Source organism: Oncorhynchus masou, chromosome 6 (assembly GCF_036934945.1).
Source record: "Oncorhynchus masou masou isolate Uvic2021 chromosome 6, UVic_Omas_1.1, whole genome shotgun sequence".
In the NCBI taxonomy this organism is placed as follows: Eukaryota; Metazoa; Chordata; class Actinopteri; order Salmoniformes; family Salmonidae; genus Oncorhynchus; species Oncorhynchus masou.
Window position 1 is genome coordinate 47237753 of NC_088217.1, and position 20368 is coordinate 47258120.

The window sequence follows — 20368 nt, forward strand, 5'->3', positions numbered from 1 at the left end:
TAGCAAAGGGTCTGAATACTTGTAAATATATATATTTTTTTATAAAGTTGAAAAACTCTCAACCTGTTTTCACTTTGTCATTATGGGGTATTGTGTTTAGAGTTGATGAGAAGTTTGAATAAGGCTGTAACATAACAAAATGTGGAGAAGGGGAAGGGGTCTGAATACTTTCCAAATGCACTGTATATAGGATGAGCCTTGACTATAACACAGTATTTACACATATGAAGTGGGTAAAACAGAATGTAAACCTTCCTAACTGATTCCGGGAATCTTCCAACTGGAATTTTGGGATCATCTGGGAATTTATTTTAAGTTCCCAGAATTTTGCAACCCTACTCATGAGTATGTGTTTGTTAATGCCATCACATATACATTGTCAACATTCCTTGAGGTTGGTGTGTACAGTACAGGCATTGACTTCAATAATATATTATACCAGTGCAAAGAATGAGACACAGGTCTACAATACTTTGTCATTTTGAATACTATTTCCTCTCACTTTTGAGTACTGATTATTATGTCGAAGTCTGGAAGTGATCTAAAAACACAGCATTAGCATGTTATCTCTCTTTACTAACTGTGCTGCATGTCACTATCAAGGTCTGTGATAGTGAACTATGAGTCACTCCAAAACACACGAGGGGGGAGCACTTGCTCTACAATTACTGATCACCAAAGAGTGCCATTTACTTGGCAGGCCAGAGCATTGAAGCCCAGAACAAAAGCCATTCACCAGTTCTGGCATGCAGTGTTAAAAAGGTACTGTACAACTCAAGAGGCGAGCTTTTCAAAAATGACTTGGCCTCTAGGACAGGACTCAGAACGGCAGGTCTTTCATATCTTTATCATGTTCTAAACTACTGGGCCAACTTATAATACTTATGTTTTCGGTCCTTTTTTATTGAACGTATTGGATGTGTAACCTTTATTTAACTAGGCAAGTCAGTTAAGAACAAATTCTTATTTACAGTGACGAATGTACGTACTAACAAAACAAAAAGCATGAGCTGAACTTACATTTTCAAATATCTCACTTGAGGTTTCTCCATCTTCAAAAGTTAATGAAAAAAGCTAAACAATCACTAGCATGCAGAGACCATAATGATCTAGTTATGGGAACCTGCTTACTCCACACAAAGGTGAAACACTACAGAGAGAGACTCACTTGAATAATTGCTCCCAAGCTAGCTGCTTCAAGGTTCACTGGTTTCTGCTGCTATGGCAGTTCACTGCTACGGAGTTTGATGGCATACATTTTATAGGGCGCTGGGCCTGGTGTTGTCGGGTGATCTACTCTGAAGCCACATCGTCTTGTCAGCAATCTGGAATTCATTACGATGTCTTATCTTCCTGCAGCGTGGGCTGGGGGCAACTCCTCCACCCAGCCAGCCAGCGTGTAGGCTAAACACTCATATGTCAGCTATTTCAGTGGGCTGAGAGTAGTTCAATGGAAAGGAAATCCAGGGAAAGAGACTGGTGTGAAAAGAGATGTGGTCCCCATTGCTGTGATAGTCTCAGTAAAAGCAGGCTGAATCTACACTTGAGTAAGTAAATTGACAGTGCCAGGCAGGGGTGCTGTAACTCAGGGGCTCCCAATCCCCCCCCAGGGCCCCTTTTTCACATAGCCACTAGCTTGATATTGTTTCATTTGAGGGACCTAGGAAAATTGTTATTTTGAGGTTCCTTTCCTGCAATTTTACATAGATTGACAAGACATATTTTAGATATTAATTATTATTAAATTACCTAAGGAAAATAAAGTCTAGACCCGAATAACCCAAATGTTATTCCATTACCAAATATGTTATGATAATTTACATGAACCTTAAATTTACAGAAAGTGAATAGATCAATTGATAGCAACAGAGTCACACATTCTATAAGATTACTTCCCAAGCAAAGTCCAATTTATTTGACTTGTCGACTTTAGGTCGTAACTCTGCTTCTGACTGTCGTAGAGACCAACCAAATATATTTGCATGTGCACCAGTGTCGTGTCCTCCTAGGGCATTTTACCTCTTGTTTCAAGCTTAAAGCATTACGGATATATGCATCATTTTAGATCTGTATATAAACAATGGCAAATTGTAAAAAATAAAATGCATCAATACTGAACAAAAATAAAACGTAACATGTCAAGTGTTGGTCCCATGAGCTGAAAAAAAATTAAAAAGATCCCAGAAATGTACACCCCTGTTAGTGAGCATTTCTCCTTTGCCAAGATAATCCATCCACCAGGTGTGGCATATCAAGAAGCTACTTAAACAGCATGGTCATTGCAAAGGTGCACCTTGTGCTGGGGACAATAAAAGGCCACTAAAATGTGCAGTTGTCTGACACAACAATGCCACAGATGTCAAGTTGAGGGAGTGTGCAATTGGCATACTGACGGCAGGAATGTCCACCAGAGCTGTTGCCAGACAATTAAATGTTAATTTATCTACCATTTGTTGCCTCCAACATTGTTTTACAGAATTTGGCAGTATGTCCAACCGGCTTCACAACCGCAGCCCACATGTATGGCGTCGCGTGGGCAAGCGGTTTGCTGATGTCAACGTTGTGAGCAGAGTGCCCCATGGTGGCGGTGGGGTTATGGTATGGGCAGGCATAAGCTACAGACAACGAACCCAATCGCATTTCAATTGATGGCAATTTGAATGCACACAAATACTGTGATGAGATCCTGAGGTCCAGGTATCTGTAACCAACAGATGGATATCTGTATTCCCAGTCATGAGAAATCCACAGATTAGGTCCTAATGAATTTATTTAAAATTGACATAATTCCTCATTAACTGTAACTCAGTAAAATTGCTGCATGTTGTGTTTATATTTTTGTTCAGTGTGTGTGTATATACAGTGGGGCAAAAAAGTATTTAGTCTGCCACCAATTGTGCATGTTCTCCCACTTAAAAAGATGAGAGAAGCCTGTCATTTTTATCATAGGTACACTTCAACTATGACAAAAAGAATGAGGAAACAAAATCCAGAAATTCACATTGTAGGGTTTTTAATGAATTTATTTGCTAATTATGGTGGAAAATAAGTATTTGGTCAATAACAAAAGTTTCTCAATGTTTGTTATATACACTTTGTTGGCAATGACAGAGGTCAAACGTTTTATGTAAGTCTTCAAGGTTTTCACACACTGTTGCTGGTATTTTGGCCCATTCCTCCATGCAGATCTCCTCTAGAGCAGTGATGATTTGGGGCTGTTGCTGGGCAACACAGACTTTCACCTCCCTCCAAAGATTTTCTATGGGGTGGAGATCTGGAGACTGGCTAGGCCACTCCAGGACCTTGAAATGCTTCTAACGAAGCCACTCCTTCGTTGCCCGGGCGGTGTGTTTGGGATCATTGTCATGCTGAAAGACCCAGCCACGTTTCATCTTCAATGCCCTTGCAGATGGAAGGAGATTTTCACTCAAAATCTCACGATACATGGCCCCATTCATGCTTTACTTTACACGGATCAGTCGTCCTGGTCCCTTTGCAGAGAAACAGCCCCAAAGCATGATGTTTCCACCCCCATGCTTCACAGTAGGTATGGTGTTCTTTGGATGCAACTCTTTGTCCTCTAAACACAACGAGTTGAGTTTTTACCAAAAAGTTCTATTTTGGTTTCATCTGACCATATGACATTCTCCCAATCTTCTTCTGGATCATCCAAATGCTCTCTAGCAAACTTCAGACGGGCCTGGACATGTACTGGCTTAAGCAGGGGGACACGTCTGGCACTGCAGGATTTGAGTCCCTGGCGGTGTAGTGTGTTACTGATGGTAGGCTGTGTTACTTTGGTCCCAGCTCTCTGCAGGTCATTTCCTAGGTCCCCCCATGTGGTTCTGGGATTTTTGCTCACCGTTTTTATGATCATTTTGACCCCAAGGGGTGAGATCTTGCGTGGAGCCCCAGATCGAGGGAGATTATCAGTGGTCTTGTGTCTTCCATTTCCTAATACTTGCTCCCACAGTTGATTTCTTCAAACCAAGCTGCTTACCTATTGCAGATTCAGTCTTCCCAGCCTGGTGCAGGTCTACAATTTGTTTCTGGTGTCCTTTGACAGCTCTTTGGTCTTGGCCATAGTGGAGTTTGGAGTGTGACTGTTTGAGGTTGTGGACAGGTATCTTTTATACTGATTACAAGTTCAAAACAGGTGCCATTAATACAGGTAACGAGTGGAGGACAGAGGAGCCTCTTAAAGAAGAAGTTACAGGTTTGTGAGAGCCAGAAATCTTGCTTGTTTGTAGGTGGCCAAATACTTATTTTCCACCATAATTTGCAAATAGATTCATTAAAAATCCTACAATGTGATTTTCTGGATTTCTTTTCCTCATTTTGTCTGTCATAGTTGAAGTGTACCTATGATGAAAATTACAGATCTCTCTCATAATTTTAAGTGAGAGAACTTGCACAATTGGTGGCTGACTAAATACTTTTTTGCCCCACTGTATATATATAAAAAATATATTCAAATCAAGGAAGACCCCCACAAAATGTTTTCGCCCCACTTGGTTGGAAACCCCTGCTGTGACCTATAGACCTAATGTATTATACTAACAACATCTGACTGGGGGGGAGCTTTGACCACGAGAGATGACATCATAATGGTTAGTCCCTCTGACGCCTGGCAGTTTACAGTGGGCCAGTGGGGTCTGCACTCTTAAGGCTCATCCCTCTTAGAACAGGCTGTAAATTGGAAAGGGGGGTCTCCCTAACTCCTCCACATCTAATCTCAGAGCTGCAGGGCCCTTCGCAATGCCTGTCTTAAGCAGCGTATGTTATATGAGGGGATTTGCCAATCTTCCTCCTCCAAAAAGGTACAAATGAAAACCATCAGAGAGAAAAAATAATGTATTATCCTAAGAACAACTCAAGAGAGTGTAGGCTGGGCTGTATAGTTGGACAGGCTGCCATCCACAATGATTTTACAGACTTTGTTGACAGGGTCTGTTTCATTGTGCTTTCAGTCAGGACAAAGTGCAGCACATCCCCACGCCCTCAAAGGCTGAAACATTAACTCATGTAGCTGCCTGACACCTCAGGGCTAAAGAAAATCTGTAAATCACCCCTAACATACTGCAATACAAAGCTGTGAAGGGCTTCACTGGCCAGTCTGAATAGAATACAATCACCATCAACTCTGAAGCTTGATGAAAGGTGGGCTTGAAAAAAAATTGATCCTAGAGTTTTTGAGAGTAGAAAGATGGGACTTTAACGTAGAAACAAACAGGCATTTTCAGCATTAAATATCACGGTGTGTATTCACACCATACAATTCCTTACAGAGCAGAACACAAAGCCTTGTGTTCAGATAATAGCCAGGGGCCTCTAGGGGACCCAAGCTGGGGGAAACGCCCCACAGGTTCAGCAATATAACCAGCTCGTCCACTCTGACAGACAGGACAATATTTACTGATTACCTCAGCCCTCTCCAACTGACAACTAAAATAACAAACCTTATCACTAGGCCAAGCCTTAAAGTGCTTAATACTGCCACAAAAACATATTAGTCCTAGTTCTATATAACATTGAGGGAGAAGATGAATGATTGTCATCTTGTGCAGCCAACAACAATCTAACCCAAGACATAGTTCAGTGTACTGAACTAGATGCGGGGAAAGGAAATGCAATAGCCAGGACACAAACTCAACAGAAAGCAATTGAGGTCAGGTTTTCCAGGGTAGGGCCTATAGCATTTGGCTACTGAGCAAAGTAGATTGAAAACAATAAAACACGTCCCATTTAACATGCAATCAGAACTGAGCAGGAAAACTGCATCTAGAAGCATCACTGTGTATCTTCTACAGATGCTTTCATCAACAGGGAATACATAAAACAGGGACCATATAAAAACAGAGTTGCATGTAAAGCAAATTCCAGCTCAACACCAAAAGAACAACATCAAGGAAATCATTGGCTACTAAGGGAACACCAAGATAAAACCCCAAATCTGAACCAATGTAATTAACCATTAAATGACCACTGCGACCCTCCCTGCCTGGGTTGTCCACTGAGCTTCGACCCAACACCACAGGTCTCAAACATGTGGGTCAAACTACATAGAAGCATCGATTATGGGGTAAATAACAAATGCGTAGATTGCTTACTGTAATACGACTGTAGACTGCTTAATTAATTAAGAAACTTGAAGCTTACACAAAAACGTGTTGGAAATGCGACTGAGTGAATAGCCTGTGCAAGTTTAAGCAATTTTATTACAATTATATTTAACAAAAGACGCATGCAGATCATAATTTCACACACAATTGACTGTATTCTAATAATATTATTTATTTATCGATTTGAGTTGACATGAGTGAATCCTTACTTTGTGTAGTCTCCTTTGGCCTCCTGGGAAACAAAATAGCACCCTTATTAGTGGGGATGATGATACAACAAGTAGCCTGGAGGACTTCAACATCAATAGGCCTATGTCATTGCAAGTCTTGAATGTTCCTTGGGACCACGGGAACACTTTTTAATCTCACTCCGTGTTGAATAGCATTACAGAAAAACATAATTGCACGCTAAAGAACTAAAATCAGAGTAAACGATTTCAATATTAAAGTAAAAACGTAACTACTACACATCTCTCAAAATAAAAGTTCCGAATCCCTAACCTTTTTTTGTAACAAGCGTGCATGCATGCAGTGTAGATTCAGTTTAGATTCAAATCGCTGATGAATGACAACTCCACAAACTACAAAAATAAATTTACCTGCAAGGCGTAAGCAGCTAATTTGAAAACGTTTTCACTCTCCACTTCGATGATCTCCTGCCGTGGGGGGAAAAAAAGAAATTGCAATATTATAGGGTGGAAAAACAAGTGTACCACATTCGAACAGTAGCACTTGACTCGAGGCAAATCTCATTACCAGCCGTACCTCTGCTCCACAGTTACCGACTGAACCATTGTCACTGAAAAGTGGGTGCCGTGTTTAAGGTTGAGTCGGAATATTAGAAGAGTTTTTCATATTCTTCATCCACGATGGAAACGAATTATTGTTACGTTTATCATAACATAGAACGAACGTGCATACAATAGTTACAAAAAGCCAGTATAATCGCAGTTCTTTATCATTTCAACCCCCTTATCAAAATGGTACATTCTGAGAGCAGGTTCACGTTCCTCCAGTGACCAGGGGGAAAAAAAGTTACTCCTGGCAACGTTGGATCACTATCCACAAAATGCACGTATCCCATAACGTATTTATAGTGTGTATGATATCAAATGGATTTATGTTAAGTTCAATACAGGGTTATGAATTGGCAGTGTGCATGACATTTTTAGGTCACTCGATGGAGGACAGGGTAGGGCTGTTATTAGCTTGCTAGTACCCTCTAAAGTAGAAAGGCAGACAGGCTGCTCAAGATGTAAGATTATCTCCGTGGCGTGGAAATGATCAAGGGCGCGTAAATACATGGGTCGCCGCCCAGATAGCAAAACATGTACCCCCTATCACATCTGAACTATTGGGAATGGGATCCATCGTTTCCTCTTAAGTAATTCAGCAACTGCAGGTGATAAACAAATGTAAATGGCTGTTGGCTACTCAGACATACTGATATATATATATATATATATATCACATATACATACATATATATATACATACATACATACATATATACATACATGTATACATGTATGTATGTATGTATGTATGTATGTATGTATGTATGTATGTATGTATGTATGTATGTATGTATGTATGTATGTATGTATGTATATATATACCGAACAAAAATAGAAATGCAACATGTAAAGTGTCCCATGTTTCATGAGCTGAAATAAAAGATCCCAGCAATGTTCCATATGCACAAAAAGCTAATTTCTCTCAAATGCACAAATTTGTTTACATCCGTGTTAATGATCATTTCTCCTTTGTCAAGATAATCCACCTTACAGGTGTGGCATATCAATTGGCATTAAACAGCAGGATCATTACTCAAGTGCACCTTGTGCTGGGAACAATAAAAGGCCACTCTAAAATGTGCAGTTTTGTCACACAGCACGATGCTGCACATGTCTCAGGTTGAGGGAGCATGCATTTGGCATGCTGACTGCAGGAATGTTTAGCTGTTGCCAAATAATTGAATGTTAATTTCTCTACCATCAGCCACCTCCAACATATTTTTAAAGAATTTGTCAGTACGTCCAACCGGCCTCACAACCGCAGACCACATGTAACCACCACAGCCCAGGAACTCCACATCTGGTTTATTAACCTTCGGGATTGTCTGAGACCAGCCACCCTGACAGCTGATGAAATTGAGGTGTATTTCTGTCTGTAATAAAGCCCTTTTGTGGGGAAGAACTAATTCTGATTGGCTGGGCCTGGCTCCCCAGTGGGTAGGCCTGGCTCCCGAGTGTGTGTGCCTTTGCCCTCCCAGGCCACCCCAAGGCTGCACCCCTGCCCAGTCATGTGAAATCAATAGATTAGGGCTTAATGAATTTATTTCAATTGACTGATTTCCTTACATGAAATATAACTCAGTGAAATTGTTGCTTTTATATTTTCGTTCAGTATAATTCTGTTAAGGTTCAAGTTTTATTAGTCATATGTACGGGATACGCAAGGTATACATCGTCCAACGAAATACTTACATTCTCGACAATGCAACAACAATAAGAAAACAAAAGATACGAATACGAACATAAAGTAAATGGCAGTAGAATTGACTAAATCATTTTAGCATATGTATAATACAGGAGGAGGAGATAATGCAAGACAGTACGAGTGCTATTGATGATCATTATTCAATGCATCTGCCAAAATCAAATTGCAATAATAAAAAAAAGCAATTGATGGTCAAAGGTCAGCTTTCCAATGTCAGACTAATAAGGGAAGTCAACAGTGGGTGCAGCACTGAACCCTTTACAATCACTGGTAGATAACACTACTTTATTTTACAATTCTCACATGTGTGTGTGTGACCATGTGATGTATGTGTGTCTGTATGTGTACATTATGAAATGTTAGACCTGTTCCTCCAGCTGCATTATCCAATGATTTCCTCCTCTTGGTTATCTAATAGTTTTACAGCAACACAGCTCAGAAATTGATTTCTTCTAGTCTGGCTGAGCTGTGTGTGGCATGGGAAATATGCACAGGCCTCAGAGAGAAGAGGCAGTGAATCAGGATATTGTTCTTTTCCATGTTTGTACAGTGCAGTGTTTCCAAATAGAAAGCCCTAAGTCAAATGATATTTTGAAGGATTAGGGAACTATTTGGTACTCTTGGAGAAAGCCTGAAAGCCATCATTGTGTTGAAGAATTTTGCATTAGAGTAGCCTACAAAAAACAAAAGCAGGGAAGTCTCTGTGAAGTCAGCAAGTCAAGTGAAGAACTCAAGTAACTCTGTAGAAGAACTACTATAAAGACTACTTAAAATAATTGATAGTAATGAGAGTGGAGAGTGTCCAGTCAAACAGCTAGTCCTTACTGTCTTCTGAAAATAATGTGTAGACATAAGAATTCTCTGGCCACCTACTGTGTTTCTGGCCCACATGCTTGTTGTTTTAAGATATTGATGTCTGGAGCCAACTTTCAGTTCTAGCAGCCAGACATCCTATCAACTAGAATTCCACAACAGGAACCTTTGGCTTGTAATTACATTTGTGGGATTATATTTTCACTTCTCAAATGATCACAGGTCATTCAATTGGTTTATGTCTGAGCATGCAGTGGAACAGGGTAAGCACAATATGTGCATTGGCATGGAAATTGAAGGACAGGCTATGGAGGGCTGACTCGTGGTAAGCTCAATAAAATCATATTGAGTAACAAATGTAAGAAAAGTAGCTACATCCACTTACATTAAAGACTGACGATTTGGCATTTAGGAAAAACAGCTCTACTGTTGTATTCTCTTTCAAGAATGTTATCTTCTCAATATAAAACCTGCAAGACACAAATAGACATGATGTAATTAAATGAAGTGCTTGAATTAGGTGTAAGGGTAATGCTCCTGGTTGCCTACCCCAATTTCAGAAGTCGTTCATATTGCAGAATATTACATTAGCACCATCTACTGGACATGACGAGCTGCATGTGGTCAGGGTTACAAGTACCTCCTATCAACACTGGGGGAATGAACAATGTCGTAGCTCTTTGAGCCTGGGCAACATTTATAGATACCTACTTTTTCTTCCTCAATGGATTTTCAAATAAACCACATATAGCCTAATTTGCAAAGAGGAAGGGTAAGTCAATGGATTTAAGAGCATGTAAGACACACTGTCAAAGCCTCAGCCTGATGATAGATGTGGTACACTATAGGGTAGCTGGCTGGTACAGTACGGTGGTCCATACTGTAGGCTACCAGCTGAGAGAGAGAGAGAAAGCGAGAGAGAGAGAGAGATCCCTCACCTGACCAGGAATTTGAGCTCCATTGGACCAGTCTTTTTAGTGAAGTCATGATCCAGGACCCTGCGATCCAGCTGGAGCCAGTTACTCTGACCACTTGGGAAGGATACAAGCAGATTTATAGGGTTATAGGCAGAATACGTGATCATCAACACGACTACTCTGTTAGAACCCATGTTACTTACAAGAGATGCTATCCATTTAACTGTGCTGTCAACTGCTAGACTAATACAAAAGTTCTCTCTTAAGTTGCATCATTTCAACTTGTGTCATGGAGATGCAATCAGCAGCATGGAAAAAGAGCTCGACTGGTTTGCACCCATATACAGTATTTTATATCTGACACCAACATATTGGACATATGTCAGTGAACTAGAATGTAGCTAGGAATTGTACATACGTGTCATCAATGAAGAATAGTCCAAAATACTCCTTCTCCTTCAGGTTAAAGTGTGAGGACACCAAATCTAACAAATCCCGGGACAAGAGCTTTGGCTAGGAAAATGAAACCAGGCAGAGTACAAATGAACACAAACGCATGACGTTTCCACACTAGAGAATAACGACAATTCAAAGCACAGAGGTTGAGTTTGTGTAGAGGGTGCGTACCTACCTGGATCAGCAGCTCCAGCTTCCTGTCGTCCAGGAGGTGCACCTGGCATAGCCGGCCCTCCGTCATCTGTGGGAAGGGAACAGACATGATGAGATCCCCAGACAGCATGGCGACACTTTCACAACACCCAGCACAGCGGCTACTACACCCTCACTCTAGCACCACCATTCAAATCCTGGTGTCGCCATGCACTGCTGAGACCCAACCAGCGGCACGGCAGCTGTACACCCTACATCCATGACCTTCCTCTGCACCACTCTCATTAACATGAACCAAATCTAATGATCCAAGCCTTTCCTCCCATGTAAGACAAGAAAATGAATCATCTACGGTATAGCTGTTGAATAGATGAATGGATTCCTTTTCCATTGTCCAAATGGATGTTAGTGTTCGGGTGCTGTCGGCACATTTTACAGGTGTGTGTGTGTGTGTGTGCTTGCCGTATATTATTCCATGTCCTTGGGTGAGATGAGTGTGTGGCGGTGTTTGGCGTGAACGGCACATAGTGGGCATTCAAACTACGGTTGGTGATATTGTTGGTGATATTTTAAGACCTATAATGTGCTTTCCTTATTCTGTACTTCTGAGAGTGTGTAGAGGATTAAGGACATTTGTTTCCAACACAGTTGTAAGAAACAAGAAACACTGAATGGTCAGGTAAACCTGAGAGACAAAGAAAGAATGGCCATGTAAGAGGTCTGCGAAAGTTGCAGGGAAACCAGGGAAAGATGCTGCACAGGATTCGTGTCAATGTTGACTCTCAAGGCTGCCTGACACTCAGGAATGTGGCAAAGATGACAACATTTGTTTCTGTAACCCGTTGGAGTGAAAAACATGTGGCTCCCAACTGGCTTGGCTGGCTTGGCCTCTGTGGTGGAAAGTGACTGTCACGTTAGGGACCAGTGACCACAGGGTGGGAATAGACGTTCTGGGCTGATGTTAACTACAGTCTACCAGAACATATTGTTCTCTTCACCACAACAGAGCTGATTTTAAACTGTTATACAGGCTACGTTTTTGCTTTGTTTTTGAATACATAAAACCTCATTGAAATGTACTCACTTGTGAACATGTCTGGACCAAACGTTTTAATTACTGTCACGCAAACACAAAATTATGTAAACTCCCCTTTTTCTAAACTCAAAAGTGTAGTTTGTAGGCATTTCAAAAACAAAGTTGAATCATTATATCCCTTGAGAATTCAAGCCCTTTTCCGATTGGTTCAATAGCCCACCTATACAGCAAAGAACAAAAACACAATCATGGATTACTGGATGACGATCAAATTCTTAGAGTTTTTGTAACACAGATGAAACTATAGAGCCGGTCTGCATAGAACATTGTGTGCTTTCTGTGTAATCCATCTTAATATAGAGAATTATTGTAGCTGTTAATTACACAAGCTCCATTGTCTGTGCAGGGATTAGTCACTATAGTAACCCTTTAAGGGATTATGCGGTTGTCCAGTGCATGATCCACACCACATTATATTTATCAATGTTGCATTGTTACGGACAAATGACATCAAAACATAAAAACAAAGAGGCCAGTATCTTCATGGTCTAAAATGTGTTAGTCTTCTAACATTGTTTAACGGGATAAAGTATAATAACAGTAGTACTCATTTAATTACGCCCTCTGATTTTCTGCTCCTCGCTTGTGCCCTTCTCCTGCCCCCTAAAGCCCTGTCTACCTACCCTCACACCACCACCTATTTTAAATTAGCCTTAGCAACTAATGAGCTACTGCTCAGTCTGAACCTTATCTCCAAAGAATTACGCTACAGCTCACTGCACAACCAATTTCAGAAAGACAGAGAGACTCATAAAACATTTAAACAGACGCCTAAAATACCCTTAGACTATAAAGATGTACAATGTGCCGTGGATCGGGATCGACAATGTTTTTTTCACTCATTTATTTTGTCCTAGTAGCATGGCAGTAAAATAAGAATTGTTGGTGACTATCTATCCTAACAATTTTTTTACTTTAAGTAACTAAGTTAAGAATCACTAAGGATGGACCCCCCCCCCCGCCCCCGCACACACACACCCCTCCTCCCCACGCTTGCAGAAGGCTAGAGGCCATGGCTTTAGAGAGGTTGACCCGCAGGATTAAAGGAAGGTCATGTGATGTGTAATAGCCATGACACAGAGGTCATCCCCTTGACAGCCTGTCATTGGGGTGGGGCGTTCCAGCCATGGCCTCTTCACACGACCTCCAGACACTGACCTACATGGGCTTAGCTCCAGCCCTGCAGCGTTAGCCCCCGCCTGTAATTCACTGCAATAAGCCCCACATATTCTCACTCATTACCATCTCCTGTCACCATCCATCTTCACTGATAATGATCTACAAATATGAATCATGCCATTTGGTTTAGTATTACTTCATGAAGGCCAACCTTTCCTAATTTGACACATCTGAATTATTGACATTTTTGAACATTTTCAAGATTTGACAGACATGTACGTAGAGTTATAGAGGATGTGTCATTTGTGCACACGCAAGATCCCATTCAGGTGCTCCAGCAAAAAAACAGCATTTCAAAGTGCTTCGCTTCTATCTGGGAGATCAAAAGAATGGCCATGCTGCTTCCTGATGACTTCCACATGTGCCATGAGACCCCTGTAAACCTGTCTCTGGGACTCAGTCCTCACAGGTACAAACTCCAAACTTTCACCCAATAGACACCATGAACTGGACACTAACCAGTCCAAGGCAATCTATCAAAAACAGCATATCATTCTGAAAGTGAAATTGAAATGTAGTACCCCTTTGGACATACTCCGTTATCGCCACAACGTGATGGTTATTCTATAGACCCCAGACAACTCCTGACAGATATGCCCATTTACAGAAAGCAAGATATCAACAAGACAAGTCAAATTAGAATAGATCAGACATGATCTCGCTCCAGGCGGCACCAGTACCTCCCAGTTAGCAGCTGGCACCGTAACTGTCAACAGAGCAGTCAATAAAAGCCACATTGATTTGAGCAGCATGTACAGTACAACCTTTCCCCTGGAGTAAAGGGATTGATTAGTAATGCAGTTTCAGCGTACCTGATAGAAGTCCCCGAGCTGCCACCATGTCTGTAGGAAGCGGCGGGCTGGCATGAGCCCCTGAGAGGACCACCTTCTGAGGGTCTGCTCCGCCAAGTTCCAAACAACCAGGCTGCTTGAGGCCAGCAGCTCCTCCACTCGAGACATGAAGCTCACAGCCATAGCTGCCCCGTCACCGCTCACTCACTCACTCACTCCCAGGGATCAAGGTTCCCGGTGCTCAGCACAGCCTTCCTCTACTGATCCTAGTTTGTAGAACGTCTGTGATGCTTGAGAGATTCCTGGCCCAAGAGAATGTACGCTGCTGCGTTGAAGACAGACTTCACTCGGTGTCTAGATGCTGTTGTGAATGTCAATACCCTGGAGGAACGTCAGTAGTAGTTTACTACTACACACACGCTTTAGTATGTCTCCCTGCTGATGTAATCTGTGTGAGTCACAGCTCTGGGCTAGAGAGGCTGGAGTTGTAGAGCTGGAGTGGAGTGTCCCAGCCTCCCGCTATGGGTCCTGGTCCAAGACATAGCCTCACACTCACAGGACGAAGAGGAGAGGGAGGGCAGGACAAAGCCACAGAGAACCAGCCTAAAGAAGCTTGGTCTGCTTACCACATAAACACACTTTACACACACATACTGCACACACACACAGACTGACGGACAGCTCAATCCCTCCATCTCTGCCTCATAAACATTCTATTTTCTTTGACTAGCAGGATCGTTTTTTTTTCTTGAGGTTTCCTACTGTGTTGTTAACTTAGATAGGGAATCTCTGATGCCAAGTCTTTAGGCACACAGTGTACTGTAGTTGTTCACTTATTATCAGGGATATTAAATTAATATCTCATATCACATTAGATATTGTTATAGATTTGAGTGATTCAGGATGGTTTCTGAAGGTCATTCATTTTCTCTGTAAAGTACTCCGGGTGCAGTTTCCTAAAGAGAGCAGCTGTCTCCGCCCATCATATTCCACAGGAAGACTCAAAATAACCTGTGTGATTTGGACCAGCAGAGGCAGTACAGCAGAAACACTATTACTAAAACTGTCTTCCTTTTGAAAATGTCAAATGTTGGAAATTGAGAATAAACCGAATGAAATGGCTATAGCTTAGGAAAAGTAGTTTCCATAGATTTGCTTTTCATTTCAAACATTGACCATTGACATACTGTGGGGGGAAAAAAATACTAATTATTTATTTTATTTAGAATAAGCATTTTTACATTCCTTTTAGCAAAGAAGGATCTTCATATTTTCCCAAAGAACCACACACCATTCTGACAGAAACTGAAGAAAACAAGTGAAAAGAGAGAAAAATGTGTTCTTGGCTATAGAGTCCCAATTATATAAGTCTATAGTTCAGTCGGACGATGTGTCTCATCTGGAAACAATATCCTGCTGTTTATTTGAGTGATCCGAGTCTCATAGAACACAAAAGATTCTGCAGTCAAAACGTACAACAGGACATGTTGCAAAGCCCTCTGAACAACATCCGAGTGATCATCCGAAACAAAGTTGAGTGAATACTCATAACGGTCCTGATTACTGTTGGGGTAAAAAGCAATGCTAAACCATTGGCTACATCATAAAAATGGGCTAATCAAATGTTCCCAAGCAGCACTGTCCACAGAACATTAGCAGCTGAAGGATTGTGACGAGCATGATGATGTCGCAGTTTCAGAAGTGTAAACGGTCATCTATCGAAAATCTCTCATCATCTGTGCCTTCTGCCCATTGTTCTGACTGGAAGGACATTCTTTAAATCTTATAGTTATAGTTTTCTAGTGCGGTGAAGACAAACACTTATTGAACTAAACAATCACACACGCAAAAACATTAACCATTTTGTAATAATGCATCTGCTACAGATAAAAGCACAGTGTATGGCACTGCATTGTAGCTTTAACATCTTGCTCCATTATGAAAATACCTTCAGGAGGAATTTAATTATTCCATCTCGACGACAAAATTACAAAAAAAAAAAACTTTCTGGTTAATATTTCAAATTGTATATTCAAAACATGGGTTTGATAAAAAGAGTAGCCTGTGTTCGCTAGATAAAGCAAGAACATACATTGTAAAACCGGTGCAGGACCTATAGATGACATACTACTTTAAGTAAAGTGTCATTCCGTCTAACTGTATCTACTATCCCATACTGTCCAGAGACTTGGACAAGGCAGTATCCACATGATTCCCTCCACAGTGAGAGGGGAAAGGTCTGTTTGCTCCTAGAAAACATATGGCTGTACAGGGGCTGTCTTCCATAGAGAGACAAAATAACAGCCAAGCCAGAGGCCAAAACACACACACACACACAATGCCTGCAGGTGCCTGCTATTCACAGCTGATGTCCATGTGTGATTTTTATCCAGTCGGCAGCTTTGCGGTAGAGATAGGGGTGAGACCAAAACAAGAAACTGTCTGTGAATTCAGAGGAAAGTAAGAACCGTATACCTCTCATTGGGAGTAACCACTCTTTATCCATTCCTAAAAATCAGCCATGCCCATGTCTTAAGAGGAGATTCTATTCAGCTCTATAAATGGACGCCTCAGTCCAGCTTGACATTTCCCCCTCACACTAGACTCCCTTTGCCAATCTTATAGTGCACTGTAAGGGAATGAGACTACCTCCCACACAAAATCCACATTTCCAGTTCATCTGGGCCTTTTGAAGAATGGTGGTGGTGATACAACGCAGAGGAGCAGTGTTATCTGCTACACTGATCTGGGAAACCTTACATATTTCCCTATAGTCCCTGATGAAAGAAAGTATGGATCTATCTTTTCCTCTCGCACTGTGAGTGGACAGCCCCAGCTGTCCCTCTCACGCTCATTCACCCATATGTCTCCATAATGACAGACACACTGGAGAGGCTGGTACCACTGACTGCAGCATGACCTCACACTCTGGCCCGCTCTTCACTCTGAGGTCATTCTCATAAACACATCACTGACAAGCCCCCTCCAAGTCATAAATGCTCCACAGAGGAATCAATTTATTTCTGTGCTAATTATTGTCCTCATGACTTCAAGAGTGTGCTTTTTCTCTTCTAACAACCAGAATACAATCTATTGTTGTGTGGAGAATCAGGGAACTGCTGCCTTGTTGAACATACTGCAGTTTCCAGAAATCACCAGTAGGCGGAGTAATATCACACTACTAGACTAGATTCCACTACTGAATAAGAGTAAGGCAGTTGTCTACATTTGTCCTTTTGTTCTAGCCCACAGTGTTAGTGCTGGGCTGAAACAAAAGCCTGCACATCCTGTTGCGCTCCAGAACAGGCGTTGGAGATCCCTGATCCAGTGTAGCCTTTTACACCTATACCTGTATACGGGTTGAAAATAGCACTGATAAATGCCTAAATTGGAATACAGTAGCTATACAGTAACATACTTAACATGACGGCAGACCTCAGGCTCTTGATTTTATTAATTTATTGCCACCGGGGCCTGCCGGTGTAACTGCTAAACAGCTTGCTGACTTTAAACTGTACTGCATGATTGCAGCGGGTTAACTAATGTGTTAGTTCTAGTAGCTATGTTGACTATGACATTAGCTAAAATGGAAACAACGATTTAGGCTGTGTGTAGCAGTTGTGATATGAATGTTTGGCTCGGAATGTTTTTTTCGCCTGTTCACAGACAGCTGATATGTTGTGCACTGCAGTGCACAAGCGAAGGGAAAAGGTTAGAGGAAGGGAGCATGTAGATGTGAGAAGGAATTATATAATGAGCAAAGGGATGATGCTGCTTGTATGTGGCTGCTATGAAAGTGAATCGTGTTTGCGTGTGATCAGGGACGTATTAATTCTGCTGATTGTGTTGAAAAACATTTCTTAAAACGGAAGCAAACAGAACGAAACGGGAATAAACATACATGAATTTGTCCAATAGAAACTCTTGTTTGCAACTGTTGGACTAATGATTACACCCTAGGTCAGCTAGATGCAGGCAAGAGTGTGCAAGGCGTTACTGAATGTGTCACTGTCACCTTGATTACTCCAATTTTTCTCTCGACCTTTGCACCTACATTGTAAACTTTAATTAAAAAGCTAGGTTGTAGCAACCTCATGATGGGTACAGGGAAAATTGGAGCATAATGTAGTAGCCTAAACCTATGGATGTTACATTGGGCTGGGTGAATGGAATATGAATGACAGTCATCCGATATGCTGTAATAGAAATAAGGCTCATACATTTATTTTTCTTAAACGGCACCGACCACCACTGGATAAGATAGTGTAAAAAAATGAATTTGAACAATTTATCTGCACCATATGTTCGTTAGCTAGCTAGCCAGACAGTTTTAGAGGAATGATTTTATACATTTTTCAAATTCACTGCCAATATTCCATTAAAACAATGCAGACAAGAAAACAGCTTTCCAATAAAACAAATATATATATATATATATATACACATACACACACACACACACACACACACAGCCTTCGGAAAGTATTTAGACCCCTTTACTTTTTCCATATTGTTATGTTACAGCCTTATTCTAAAATGGATTAAATAAAACCATTTCTACACACAATACCCCCCCCCCCCCCCCCATAATGACAAAGCAAAAACAGGATTTTAGAAATGTTTGCAAATGTATTAAAAAACAAAAATACCTTATTTACATACAGTACCAGTCAAACGTTTGGACACATCTACTCATTCAAGGGTTTCTTTCTTTGTACTATTTTATACATTGTAGAATAACAGAAGACATCAACACTATGAAAAAACCCCCACATGGAATCATGTATTAACCAAAAAAATGTTCAATCAAAATATACTTTAGATTTTAGATTCTTCAAAGTAGCCACCCTTTGCCTTGATGATAGCTTAGCACACTCTTGGCACTCTCTCAACCAGCTTCACCTGGAATGCTTTTCCAACAGTCTTGAAGGAGTTCTCACATATGCTGAGCACTTGTTGGCTGCTTTTTCTTCACTCTGCGGTCCAACTCATCCAAAATCATCTCAATTGGGTTGCGGTCAGGTGATTGTGGAGGGCAGGTCATCTGATGCAACACTCCATCACTCTACTTCTTGGTCAAATAGCCCTTACACCGCCTGGAGGAGTGTTTTGGGTCATTGTCCTGTTGAAAAACAAATGATAGTCCCACGAAGCGCAAACCAGATGGGATGGCGTATTGCTGCAGAATGCTGTGGTAGCCATGCTGGTTAAGTTTGCCTTGAACTCTAAATTAATCAGACAGTGTCACCATTAAAGACAGACATCATCACTCCTCCTCCTCCATGCTTCACGATGTGAACCACACATGCGGAGATAATCTGTTCACCTACTCTGCATCTCACAAAGACAACGGTTGGAACCAAAACCCTCACATTTGCACTCATCAGACCAAAGGACAGAATTCCACTGGTCTAATGTCCATTGCTTGTGTTTCTTGGCTCAAACAAGTCTCTTCTTATTATTCGTTTAGTAGTGGTTTCTTTGCAGCAAATCAATCATGAAGGCCTGATCTAAGCAGTCTCCTCTGAACAGCTGATGCTAAGATGTGTCTATTACTTTGGGCTGCAATCTGAGGTGTAGTTAACTCTAATGAACTTATCCTCTGCAGCAGAGGTAACTGTGCCAGTGTTCATGAGAGCCAGTTTCATCATAGAGCTTGATGGTTCTTGCAACTGCACTTGAAGACAATTTCAAAGTTCTTGAAATGTCCAGAGTTGACTGACCTTCATGTCTTAAAGTAATGATGGACTGTAATTTTGCTTTGCTTATTTGAGCTGTTCTTGCCATAATATGGACTTGGTCTTTTACCAAATAGGGCTTCTGTATACCAACCCTACCTTGTCACAACACAACTGATTAGCTCAAACATATTAAGAAGGAAAGAAAATTAACTTTTAACAAGGCACACCTCTTAATTGAAATGCATTCCAGGTGACTACCTCATGAAGCTGGTTTATAGAATGCCAAGAGTGTGCATAGCTGTGACCCAGGCAAATGGTGGCTACTTTGAAGAATCTCAAATCTCAAATATATTTTTATTTGTTTAACACTTTCTTGGTTACTGCATGATTCCATATGTGTTATTTCATAGTTTTTCATAGTTTAAATGTCTTCACTATTATTCTAAAATGTAGAACTTTTGAATGTGTAGGTGTGTACAAACTTTTGACTGGTACTGTATGTATTTAGATCCTTTGCTATGAGACTCGAAATTGAGCTCAGGTGCATCATGTTTCCATTGATCACCCTTGAGCTGTTTCTACAACTTGATTGGAGTCCATCGGTTGTAAATTCAGTTGATTGGACATGATTTGTGAAGGCACACACCTGTCTATATAA

General features: G+C 41.1%; 1 protein-coding gene across 3 annotated transcripts in view; it reads right to left on the reverse strand.

The window, feature by feature from the left end:
- The window catches only part of LOC135542158 (FERM domain-containing protein 4B-like), a 71456-nt gene that overhangs the window by 27526 nt on the left and 23562 nt on the right, over positions 1-20368 (reverse strand). The window contains exons 1-7 of one of the 3 annotated variants that reach the window (XM_064968869.1): positions 14051-14524; positions 10986-11051; positions 10773-10867; positions 10376-10468; positions 9823-9907; positions 6722-6778; positions 6332-6354 (exon numbers count right to left, since the gene is read on the reverse strand). In XM_064968869.1, coding sequence (XP_064824941.1) covers positions 6332-6354; positions 6722-6778; positions 9823-9907; positions 10376-10468; positions 10773-10867; positions 10986-11051; positions 14051-14212 — 581 coding nt within the window. In that variant the 5' untranslated portion in view covers positions 14213-14524. Of the gene's footprint in view, positions 1-6331; positions 6355-6721; positions 6779-9822; positions 9908-10375; positions 10469-10772; positions 10868-10985; positions 11052-14050; positions 14529-20368 lie in introns of those variants that run through there. The other 2 variants (XM_064968871.1, XM_064968870.1) reach the window with 2 other exon arrangements.